At 31.9% G+C, this 14,127-nt stretch overlaps 1 protein-coding gene across 1 annotated transcript in view; it reads right to left on the reverse strand.

Annotated features, from left to right (window-relative positions):
* Window positions 1-14,127, reverse strand: part of LOC136849667 (cell adhesion molecule Dscam2-like) — a 219,947-nt gene that overhangs the window by 131,205 nt on the left and 74,615 nt on the right. The window contains 3 exon segments of the mRNA XM_067122997.1: window positions 1,579-1,734; window positions 5,053-5,211; window positions 13,982-14,073. Coding sequence (XP_066979098.1) covers window positions 1,579-1,734; window positions 5,053-5,211; window positions 13,982-14,073 — 407 coding nt within the window.

Raw genomic sequence — 14,127 nt, forward strand, 5'->3', positions numbered from 1 at the left:
TGTGTTCACCACAAGTTTGAGAAAATCTATTGATTTATAAACTATGTCTAGAAAAATTCAAAGGTGGAATAACATATATCTACAAGACACAAATACAGTCAAAACGTGAAGTTTAATTTTCGTTTTCTCAAAGAACTATCATATCACTCAGAGTATATATATATATATATATATATATATATATATATATATATATATATATATATATATATATATATATATATATATATATATATATATATATATATATATATATATATATATATATATATATAAATATATATATATATATATATATATATACACACACACACACACACACACACACACACACACACACATATATATATATATATATATATATATATATATATATATATATATATATATATATATATATATATATATATATATATATATATATATATATATATATATATATATATATATATATATATATATATATATATATATATATATATATATATATATATATATATATATATATATATATATATATATATATATATATATATATATATATAGTATATAGTTATGACTCACATCAGGATCGAACTCCAGTCTTTCTCAAATGAATGGCTAGAGCGCTACCAAGTGACACAAAATAAAGGTAAGATTCACTTATTAGGATAATGATCATAAATTTACATCCTAGAACCTCCCGGAATCGTTGTTGCTTATGGTCCACACTTATGAAGAGAAATTAAATTTCAGCACATGCTTAATTTATGGACAATAAATGCAACAACCAGCTTGGTCGCTTTCATAATGTTCAATTTTGCCTTCTAAGCGAGAAGATGAAAATCTGGGTTTTCAGTTTGCTTTCCTCTACAGTTATAAATACGATGGGATGAGAGAGAAAGAAAGGGCAAAAAAGAGAAGGTGTTAAATCCACTCCATCTTAAATTCTGAAATTTGTAAATCAGATATATAAACATTATTCAGAAGTATTGAGAGAACAATCTACCTCCCACATGAACAGATGCGAGTGACTTTAAAATCATTTGCTAAGTCATATTTAGTAAAAAAAAAAAAAAAAAGTTAACTGATATTGCATTTTAGAATTAATACATTTTTGGGAAAACACTGCATGACCAAGTGGGTTTTAGGAAACTATTCAGATACTACATCAGAATCTTATAGGCTTCACAAATTTTCAATAGAATTTTGAAATGAATTAGTGAAGAACGTTAAGGTAAAGGCTACTACGTAGGTAGCAATTATGTACAAATAAGTTGGCGAAATATAATGACTGCAGTCTATAAGACCATAGTAATCTTATTAACTCGGAGACTGAAATTAGATATTAACAGTGAATCAAAGGAGGTAATTTTTCGAAAGCGAAAGATGTAGCACACAAATATTCGAAGTCACCTTTCATATCTAAGTCTTGACCAGAATATCTTACCTACCTAAAATGTTGCGAAATTTAAATGAACATGTCATACACCTTCAGTTAACAAGAGAAAAACACATTAGTTAAATATCCTGAGAAAGTGGAGGGAAGGATATGGCAGAGAAGTGAACGACTGAAGATCAGCACAGAAAAACACTTACCGAGTACAAGAATCTTGGCTGGCTCCCTGGAAGACATCTCCCGTCCGCCATTGACCCGATCTCTTACTCGACACTTGAATTCGGAGAAGGCGTCTTCGTGAGTCACCCCTCGGACGAGTAAGTCTCCAGTGGTGCCCACCATCAGATATCGACCTTCTGCAAAGTTGAAAAGGAAGATTCTTTAGTGAAAAGACTAGCTTTAGAAGACGCGGTTAAGACTGGCTAACCGATTAAGCCGATTGTGTTACTTATGGCATGTATTGAACATTCATCTCCTCACAATAATGCTCATTCACGGTAAATTAACAGTTACACTCATTTGATACAGAAACTGCCGTATGAAAATAAGCCTCGTTTCGCAAATAACACGGGTAGACGTTCTAACTGTAAAAAGGATAATTAAGTTCATCATTGCTAACCGAAAACGAAACGTCGTCAACTTTAATCCACTATATAAAAAAAAAAAACTTGAATTGGAACCACAAAAGCAAAATACGTTACGCTAAACTAAAATCATTCTTTGATAATTACCTACCACCAATAAACATTTCCCTACAACCTTCTTTAACCAGTTTGTAATATAAGTTCAATAAAATTTTCAACTCATTTTTGTAATTTCCAAGTATGAAGCGGTGATCTGACGCTCCTTATATGTGGCAGCATTGCATACAGCTACTAGCTGCAAGGAACACACTCCTGCCATATAACACAGGAAATATAGCATATCAAATACTGACCCTCGTAACTTTAATTACAGTCATGACGAGGTTGATGGAATCTCTTTGACAAAAAATGAAAAATCAAATTGAGTCCCATCCATACAAATCTCCACATCATAAACGTTTATTGTAGAATAAAGTATGGCTTCAAAGCGCATGGGGAAAAAAAGAACTAGATTTGCCGTCTATGATGGCTTTTACGTATAAGGGGAACTCGATTTAAAAAAAAAAAAAAAAAAAAAAAAAAGACAGAAAAAAATCAAATTTTTGTTTGACCTTTTTTCCTTTATTTTCTTTTTTTTTATATTTTCCCCAGCAAGAGAAACGCAATACAATCTAGTGCTTGGATTTGTATGAAGTCCTCAGAAAAGGCCAGTGCTGGGATCTGAAAGAGAGAAACTAACCAGGGTTTAGTAAAAAGAAAATGGAAAAAAGGATTTTGAACTCCAAAGGCACAACCCGGAGATTTTATATTTTTCCACTTTTTACGCAGGTTCTGAATCATTTGTCATCATTAAATATTTTCCATCGCACATTTAATCTACCAAAACAATTTAATCAATATTCCTATTTGTCCTAAAGACTAAACTGTTACAGTAACAGTCGGAGATTACTGATTTTTCTTTGTCATTATTGATATTTTCTTTTCACGTTTGTCATACGTTATCATACTTCAATGGTTTGGTAAACTCACCTGCGTTACACTTGAAGAAGAACAGGTTGGTGAATACCGACATAGAACTAGCAGTATGAGGGCTTCGTTAGTGTTGCGTTTTTTAAGTGTTTCAGAAATTAGTAAATTTCCTACTCTAAGGTAAATTCTTCCAATGGTAAACAGATATTCTTTTCTTTTATATGTTTGTATCCATCACCCAATTACCTATAATTCGTTATTTTCTAAACTCACTTTAGCCATTCCTTCAGCTCTACTTAAACACATCTTTGCAGGTAAGTGCCCATAAAACCCATGCAAAAACCGTTTATCACTAAAAAAAAACAAAGTTTATAATCTTCGCGCAATTGGCTGGATTTTTGCACAATGAAGAGAGAAAAAAAAAAACCACGGGTGTTTACCTTAAGTGAAGATAATTGCGCCTTTCAAAAAGAGACATTGAGTTATATTTGACTCAGGAACCACACTGATGATGAGAACATCGTTTTGTAGTCAAACTTTCTTGTTATCAAAAATACCAAATTAAAAAGAAATTGGTCTTTTTCCTAACAAGGGAACCTACGCTTTCACATATGGAGTACTCCGCACTTACCTAGCTTCGCTTTGTTCTCGACTCGTCCCTGAAAAATAAAATCCTAACGCCACCTGGGTCACGTGGTGTGACCTGACCCCTAACCTCCCATTGTCTTCGCAGCCGAAGTCGCATTCAAAGTATCTGTGGGGATGTAGGGCTCAGAGATAATGTAAGGCTTGATGCCTACGAGCTCGAGAGAGCGGAGGTAAGGAAACTCTTGAGAACCATGACCCGAATACTGTCTCTTCAACAGGCAAAGGACGGCAGTATTATGGAGAAGGCAAACGGAATCAAAGAAACAAGTATAAAACATTATTTACAGAAAAGAGACACTTAAACGGAAATGTAAAAGACGATAAATATGGAGAAAAAAAAAAACTCCTGAGATACGGAAAAATACTTCGTTAAAAAGTTCCAAATAAACCAGAACGAGCGTCTCTCATATGTACATGCATCCCATGATATACATATATTTTTTATGGGAAAAAATACTGATAGCAAGAGGGATTTTATTTGTTATTACTCAGATATTATTATCATACTGGTTGAGAAATGTAAATCAAAGATATTATGTCAAATTCGCTTCCAATTAAGACTGAGAAGAAATCTGGAGTATTTTTTTCAAAGCAGATACATCTGTATAAGAATGGAAGAGGCAAGCGAGGACTTGAAGGAGTGACTGATGAAAAGAACAACAAAGCTACGGACTAGAACAGAACAGTTGAGGTTATGCCTGGAAAAAGGGAATAAGTTAGAAGAAGCTCTACCAGTCTTAAAAGAAAATTAAGAAAATGAGAGCTAACACAAATTTCTTGCGTGAAAGCACGGCTATGAGCTAGGTGGGAATTGAGTATTTCCATTTCATCTTCCCTTGAGAAAACAGTACTAACGATCGAAGGGGTGGCTGTAAAAGAAAGTGAACGGTTAACAGAAGTTTTAAAGAATATAATCATAACACAAGTTTTAAAGCATATAACCATAGTACAAATTTAAATGATAACACTGGGACAATAGTTAGCTGGTTTAGATTAGACAGTCCTCTAAAGACCTGGCTGTGTATTTGAATGTGTACTTCCAAAACAATGATTAATGAAAAGGCTGCTTCGTCAGGTAACGAAATAATATTTCACTAATTAAGTACAGCTGAAAGTTCTGAAAATAACTGCATTTCAGGGTGTCGTGAAGTCAGTGCTTAGATTAACACCCCCAACACCACCCTCACACATATCCAAAATACAGTAAAACTGAAATTAACCTACAGGAACTTAAATAGAAAACAGACGATAAAAAAAACAGTTCATAATAGCAAAGCAAAAATGACTAGGATGTTTCATTCAAAAGAAGTTCATAAGCAATCTGACAAAAGAAAATGATTGTCAATTAATCACCACAGTACGCCAAACGATACAGGACTCTAATATGCACCGCACAAAGAATACAAACTCATAATATTTATTTACAAGTCAAACTTCACGGTAGTCAAAGCTACAAAGAAACAAATATCTCACCAGGTGTTGAAGTAGGATAGATGGTATGAGTAGACATCTCCCAAGCTGTCGGGGTAACTACTTTGGACAAGTGGGCAGGAATGAGGCATTTCAGTAATACGGAGCCACCAATAATTGCTCGCCCACCTTCGGCTCTGATGATAAATTCTTGCCAGACAACTGAAATGGAAAGAAGGATTTTGCTATATTATTTCATAGTAAATTTTGAGGACTCCGCTGAAAACATATCACGTCGTGATAAAATAAAATCATTAGCAGTGATCCAAGAATGATGAATCGTGACGAAAGTCTGCGCTGCATTGGTAGTTGCCAAACTGGCTGAAGAGCCCACTGAAATGGATATGGTAAAGAGTAGAACATTTAAGTCGCTTAACTGGACTCACCCTACAGCACTTGTTAAATGTTGAAATTACAGTCGCAAAAATTTGGAGAGGCACAAAGATCATACCGGGCTCAAAGAAAAGAAGTTGATTAATAGTTTTCCTAAATAAACCGTCACTCAGAGTTCAGAAGACTTAGCCAATTTCATTGACAGTAACTTCATTAGCATTTATGTAACTGGTTAAGTTATGAAATTTTTGGTGGATCCAAATATCCAAAAATATTTTGCAGATGAAATCGAAAACGAAAGAAAGTATGAAACCCAGCCTAGCAGAGTAAACCAATCGAAGTCAGAAATAAGTGTTACGGAGGTAAGTAAATTGGTGGAAGGTAGAAAACACATAAATAATTCTTTCATTCAGTTAGGATCATAAACTTGTGAGCTGTGAAATATACACTGTGAAAGACTAATAACAAAGCACATGATTAGGGCTCAAAAATAGTTTTATTTTTCCATTAACATTTGTTATTTCAAATCCAAGAAAGTAATGCCATTAAGACAAATGCACTATACCATGGATTTCAGGTAAGATTTTAAAATACAAATTCCTACTTTGTGTATTTTTCTAATCCAAACAACTGAAGATAATGGAGTAATGATTTTCCGGATTAATTGTCGAAAAGTAGGAGAAAGTTTCTGTTATTTAGAGGTTGAAATTTTCAATGATTTCGTCTAGAAGCAAGCCCATAGGTAAAAAAAAAAAAACTCTTTCGGAAAGAAGAAGAAGGAGGAGAAGAAGAAGAAGAAGAAGAAGTAGAAGAGAGAGAGAGAGAGAGAGAGAGAGAGAGAGAGAGAGAGAGAGAGAGAGAGAGAGAGAGAGAGAGAGAGAGATAATAACAAAAAACGGAAAAAAATTACAAGCTCTCCCATACTCTCATCTAATAAAACTCCAGTAATACGATTCGACAGCAACTAAAAGTGGTCATCTTCAACTGGCAGCCTCAAATTTTACTATTTCCATTCACCTTCGGCGAGCTCTCCCAGATCTACTAAACAGACAGAACCAGCCCTTTCCGTGATGCATATACTTTTGACAGCTGGTTTGTAGTAAATTCCTTTCCTTTCAATTATGAAATATGATGGAGATAGATATATATATATATATATATATATATATATATATATATATATATATATATATATATATATATATATATATATATATATATATATATATATATATATATATATATATATATATATATATATATATATATATATATATATATATATATATATATGTGCTTTAATGTGCGTCACTGTAGTCCTGAGTTCTTGTCTTCCGTGGTAAGGGCCCACGAGACGACGAACTGATTATCAGCTAAAAAAATTCCCTTCGGGTAATATATATGAAAATATATTATTTCCGAGGAAGAGCGAATTGGATATTAAAGGACGTTTGTAGCTTAATGCTTGTATATGAATCACGGTGATGTGATAAAATTCATTCATATATATATGCATATGCATGCGTTTATGTGGTGTGTAAACATGTGTGAGAAGTAAAAATCCCCAAATGTATCAGTGAAGAATATTTTTTTTTCTAAATACGGAGAAGTATTCGTCAACCTGAGCGTGAGAGTTCTGAGCTATATATATATATATATATATATATATATATATATATATATATATATATATATATATATATATATATATATATATATATATATATATATATATATATATATATACATATACATACATACATATATATATATATATATATATATATATATATATATATATATATATATATATATATATATATATATATATATATATATATATATATATATATATATATATATATATATATATATATATATATATATATATATATATATATATATATATATATATATATATATATATATATATATATATATATATATATATATATATATATATATAATATATATATATATATATATATATATATATATATATATATATATATATATATATGTATATATGTATATATATATATATATATATATATATATATATATATATATATATATATATATATATATATATATGTGTATATGTGTGTGTGTGTGTGTGTGTGTGTGTGTGTGTGTGTGTGTGTGTATATATATATATATATATATATATATATATATATATATATATATATATATATATATATATATATATATACATACATATGTGTGTGTGTACGCGCGCACGTGTGTGTCCGTGTGTGTGTCTGTGTGATAGTAATAGCCACAATGCCCTCTTAATTTCTTGTACTAGGATCTAAAAAGGCCGAAGAATTCGAGAAGTTAAGAGGGCATTGTGGCTATTACAATCACTTACGTATCTCGTAAAAAGTGATCAGTAGATTCTACATATATATATTTCAGCCTAAAAGCAATAAAAACGATTGCCCAGTTGGCTAGTCCAGCTCTAATAAATATATCTGAATTCGACAGGTATATGTATATAGGAGATGCAATAGATTATTATCCTTCTCGTGGTCAAGTCGGCAATGTGACTTCTTTGTTATTATGGCACGCGGGTTCTTTTCCCGCTACCGGATATCATAATTCCTTCAACTATCTTGCACTTGGATCTAAGGCTTTGTAGTGACAAGCGTATCCAAAAAACATGAAGGATTCGAGAAGTTAAGAAGGCATTGTGGCTATTGCAATTGCATATGTATCTGGTAAAAGGTCCTTTATTCCTCACATCGTTAGATTGTGGAACAGCCTCTCAGGGGATGTGGTACAATTAGAACTTCAGAGTTTCAAGCGGAGATGCAGTGCATTACCACCCTAATACAATTCTCCATGTATTTTAATAATTCACTTACATTTTTATCTATTTATATTTATTTTTTAAATTCATCTGTTATTTCTAATAACTGACCTCCTCTTTCTCTATTTCCCACTACCTTCTGTTACTTTTTTTGAATGAACACCATATTCTTTGGAAGCTTGAATTTCAAACCAATGGCCCCCGTGGGCTTCTTCCATATGAACAGTGATTATATTCTGAACAATAATAACTGAGGCATTGTTGTTCAAACATTCTGATCACTCATGATTTTAGTCACTGCACCCGAGTTAATGCGCTAACTATATACTGTAGATCATCCCACACTCCTTTGTTATTCTTCATAAAGGAAATAAAGAAAATTGGACACGTGTATTTAAAGCTATCTCTCTTTTTATTGTCAAAAGTTCAAGTTATGTTAGCGAATCAGTAAATGATCAGTTGCAAATGGTTTCTCGTTATAGCTAAAGTAAAGTTTACGACAAAAACATTGGAGAAAATCCTTTCTTCATATTTCATGTCTTTTTACGCTACAGTTAACAATTAGCAAAATGACAAAGAAACTTCATTGTGGTACAACATGTGAATACTACCTAACAATGAAAGACCATTTTATGAACTGTAGCTAAGATCTTACGTCACTCAAATGATTACAGTAAATTAAGATATATAAAAGTACCGCCAACGTATAACAATGACAAATTGTCTGTCAGAACGTAATAATACTGTACGACTTACAAAGAGAGAGAGAGAGAGAGAGAGAGAGAGAGAGAGAGAGAGAGAGAGAGAGAGAGAATATGAACTATGACATGAAGCTTGCATCTCACTGAAAATAGGCACCTAAAGAATTGAGAAGAGAAAGCCGGAGACTTAAACTGCCAAACTAGATCTCACCAAGAGATACTGCGCAAAGAAAATTGGTAACTGGAATCTAAGTCATCATAATATTGTAATTACAAAACAGCATGCCAACAGTGGAAGTCCTCTGCAATCGTACCCAGATTATGCATTATAATATGCACCAAAGTTGAGAATTGCCTTCACGTAGGGCCTCAGACATGAACTGCGAAATTATTCCAAAGGGCAGAACATGGACTTAGCCCTACCTGGTACGCATCAATTTTCTTTTACTTTTTTTGCACCGCCTGGTTTTTTAATCTTTCAAAGAACATTTCCTTAACCATATCTCCAGTAGAGTGGTAGCGCCGTCAGTGTACCTCACGCGGCGCACTGTAGGTTGCTTAAGGTTCTTTGCAGCGTGCCTTCGGCCCCTAGCTGCAACCCTTTCCCTTCCTTTTGCTGTAGCTCCTTTCATATTCTCTTTCCTCCATCTTACTTTCCACCCTCTCCCAACAATTGATTCATAGTGCAACTGCGAGGTTTTCCTCCTGTTACACCTTTCAAACCTTCTCCCGTCAATTTCCGTTTCAACGCTGAGTGACCTCAAATGTCCAGTGCTTGGCCTTTGGCCTAAATTCTATATTCAATTCAATTCTTAACCATATCAGTGGCCACTCAATAAATCTGGGGATGATAAATCACTTTTCGATAAATAATTTCCACTTATATACGCATATACTTATATATATATATATATATATATATATATATATATATATATATATATATATATATATATATATATATATATATATATATATATATATGTGTGTGTGTGTGTGTGTGTGTGTGTGTGTGCGTATGTATGTATTTATACACACACAGTATGTATGCACACACACACACACACACACACACACACACACATATATATATATATATATATATATATATATATATATATATATATATATATATATATATATATATATATATATATATATATATATATATGTATGTATGTATGTATGTATGTATGTTACAGGCAGATAGCGAAACCAGGCATTTAATGAACTGCCTGAAATTTCAGGCAGATAACGAAATACAATTAGGGACATTTGATCCCCCAGGGGCTAATATATATATATATATATATATATATATATATATATATATATATATATATATATATATATATATATATATATATATATATATATATATATATATATATATATATATATATATATATATATATATATATATATATATATATATATGTTACAGAGAATATTTGAAACAGGGACTTTACGAAATCCCTAAGGAATTTATGAAACGACCAATTCAATTAGGAACATTTGATCCCCGAGGGCTAGTACTAAACAACGCGAAACAGTGATTCATCTACAGTGTTTCGCCGTGTTTAGTACTAGCCCCTGGGATGTCAAATGTGTTTCACCGTGTTCAGTAGTATCCCCTGGGGTATCAAATTCACTTAGGGACAGTTGATTTCACGAATTACCTGAAATTTCAGGATTTCGTTATATATATATATATATATATATATATATATATATATATATATATATATATATATATATATATATATATATATATATTCAATTATTGAAATACGCATCGCATTAGTAATTAAATGATAATTACTTGCATTCCCTTTACATAATTTCAGGCTTCCATTGTGGTCAAGAGACTTGGAAGTTATTATCAGTCTACAAGAAACAAGATCATGCCCTTATATTAAATACGCAATGAATAAGAACAGTTATTGGTAAATGAAATTATTTTGTAGCCTGAAGCCATGCTTTTCCATGGTACGTAGGGTTAAAAGATAAATCGTGTGACTCACATTCATCTCTTACAAAATATGTCTTACCCTTGTCAATATGAATTAAAAGATGTAAGTGTAAATGTGACAAGGGTGATTTCTCCGAGAGACATTACCATGCGTTAGTTTCCTTGTAAACAAATATATTAATTATTAAATGTACCCGATTTTATAATCCTTGTATTCCTTACACACATTTAGAAGCAGATATATATCAAATATTAACATTTCTAGCATGAATAAGGTGCCCTTAGAAGGACAAAAATATAATGAAAGAAATAGATATATTGACGTTATCATGTGGCCATACGTACTATAACTTCTTTGAAATACCTCCAATCATTCATTCATTTGTTCATGTAAAATAGTGAACAATTTAATTTATATAGCTTTATTGTCCTTAGTATACTTAGCCCAAGTGAATTTTATCATGAACACGTGTCTCCGGTACTTGAGTCTTTATACGGCCATGTCATAATACACTGATGATTTCTTGCATGCATTTTACGTTAAGAAGATATGTTGCCCGAATTGTTCCATAAAAATTTTGTTTCAAAAAGCGCCAGCAATATATCCAGGAAGCAGCAAGGAAATGAACCAGAAGCAGTTGCTTCTTCGAGACGTTCTAGAAACCTCCAACTGTCGTAATTCTCATCCCCTCTACATTCAATATCCTTATCTCCTCTCAAACCGCATTTTTCTCCTCCTCCTCCCCCTCCTCTTCCTTTCATTCCAGTTCTCGTCTTGCGTGTCTTCTCCCTGCTCTTTGGGTAATATATTTAACCGATTTTGTGCTGCAGTTGGATAAAACCTTCTCACTTGCTCTCTTCACGATCGACAAGAATATGGAGCACTGAACTGCTTGGGAAAGTTTTCTTGCGGAAGTCTGATTGCAATAGATTCTAAACTTAATTGCAGACCCTGCGTTGTAAACTAAAATGTGATGTTAAACTGATATTCATCAAATATCGTTAAACTCCTCCCCTATATATATATATATATATATATATATATATATATATATATATATATATATATATATATATATATATATATATATATATATATATATATATAATTTTTATCACACGGTGATTTATATACAATCATGAAGCTACAAATGTCGTTTAATATCCAATTCACACTACTTCGGGAATATCCTCGATGGGTGGCTCAATGGTTTGACCGTCGAATGGAGTCGTTGGAGGGTACTGTGCCGAGGAATCGAGACCCGGCGGTACCGATCTTTTTATCACTCAAAAAATTCCCCTTCGGTGTTAATTCCCCATCGGAGATATTCCCGAAGTAGCGTGAATTGGATGTTAAACGACGTTTGTATCTTCATGATTTTACACACACACACACACATATATATATACATATATATATATGTATATATATATATATATATATATATATATATATATATATATATATATATATATATATATATATATATATATATATATATATATATATATATATATATATATATATATATATATATATATATATATATATATATATATATATATATATATGTGAGTGTGTGTGTCTGTATGTCCGTTCATGTGTGCGTCTCCACAATGTCTGGCCTTACTCTATGATTAGACGTGGCTCTGAGAGTAACAAGATTTACAGATTTGTTTTATCAAACCGCCATCAACGTGTCAAAGGTTAAAAAAATGTTAATAGAAGTGTTTCCGCAAAATTCATTTCTAGGCACTTCCGCATTCACATTTTCATGTATATGCATCATGCCTGATAAAACCTTTCTCATAAAATAACATTCACAGTCATTTACCAGTAAGCATAGAACGTTATAACCTTATAATCTTAATACAGATACAAATATTGATAAACAAACTATTAAAAATAAACAAGTATATTATAAATAGGCTAGCTGTTTCTATAATCTTAAAAGGGACCTGGAATTGAACACTTCTGTCCCTCTAAGTATCCTGGGTAAAAGAAAGTACATTTTCATCTCACTACTATGGGGGAACGCGTCTCCCTAAGTTCCCAGCATTGTCTAACACTGTAGTTACGATGACATTAACCCTAAAAAATCATTAGGTAATGAAGAACGGAAATTAAGTTAATTTATCAGAGTAGCTCAATTTTTTTCTGATCTCAGTCTCTGTTTAAAATCATTTCCACCGGGCAAGTCAAATGAAAAACAGTTTGTTTTTACTTTATTTCTACTCAGATTTGCTGTTGTTTATGCTAAAACATTCATCTTCTCTAAGAGATCAACAATTAATATTATCCGTGCACTAACTTGTGAGTAATTTTTTAACAATTTTGTCATTTGCATGCAATAATTCCTCAGACATTATTATTCCTAATAATGATAAGCATTATCATTATTAGGTTGACTGTTAAAATTGACATTTGCATGCAATAATTCCTCAGACATTATTATTCCTAACAATGATAAATCATTACTAGGTTGACTGCCGTTCATGAAAATTAACTTTGTGGCCTTTGTCCATCATGCTTTTCTTTGTCTCGCATCGTGATTAGTTTAGCAACAGCTCTCTTCCTCATTGTATATAACCCTTTTGCGTAGTATCCTGTAAAGTTATCTTTGTGATACGAGCACAAATAAAAGGTAAAAGAACTTATTTTATTATATAATAATTAAAGCTATACTATTTCTATAGTTAAATATTCATCATAAGGGTTCAGAATTTCTGCTGATAAAGCTTATTTCTTTATATATTGTATTAAAAACTCCTGATTTCATATCAATTTCCTGATTCTATCAGCTAGCCCCAGCAGAGTGCACAAGCGTTTTACCAATTTTCACTTGTACCACGCTGTAAAACAATACAGCCAGATTGCCGTCGATCGCTTTCTATTACTTAATTAACCTCTGGAATAATATTCCAAAACGCTCACTCACTGTGTGGCCAACATTCAAAACTAATGCATGAATGTCCATTTATTTATTTAGAACTACCACTCGTTATTTAGGTCCATATCTAAAACCATAAATGATTCTTGATTTTAGCCAAATAAAATCTATCATTTTATTTTCCTTAAAAATTACCAATTGATGAATTAGTGACACTAACCTGCCTGAAGCGTCACTGGTGGAGAGATGACAGTGCCATGGGTGTTGGAAGCTCGACATCTCACCGTAGCTGCGTGAACATCAGCTCTGTACCTGAGAAGGAAAATATGACTCGATACTACACAGTTAAATAAAAAAATAACTTAA

The sequence above is a fragment of the Macrobrachium rosenbergii genome, chromosome 21, assembly GCF_040412425.1.
Source record: "Macrobrachium rosenbergii isolate ZJJX-2024 chromosome 21, ASM4041242v1, whole genome shotgun sequence".
Classification (NCBI taxonomy): Eukaryota; Metazoa; Arthropoda; class Malacostraca; order Decapoda; family Palaemonidae; genus Macrobrachium; species Macrobrachium rosenbergii.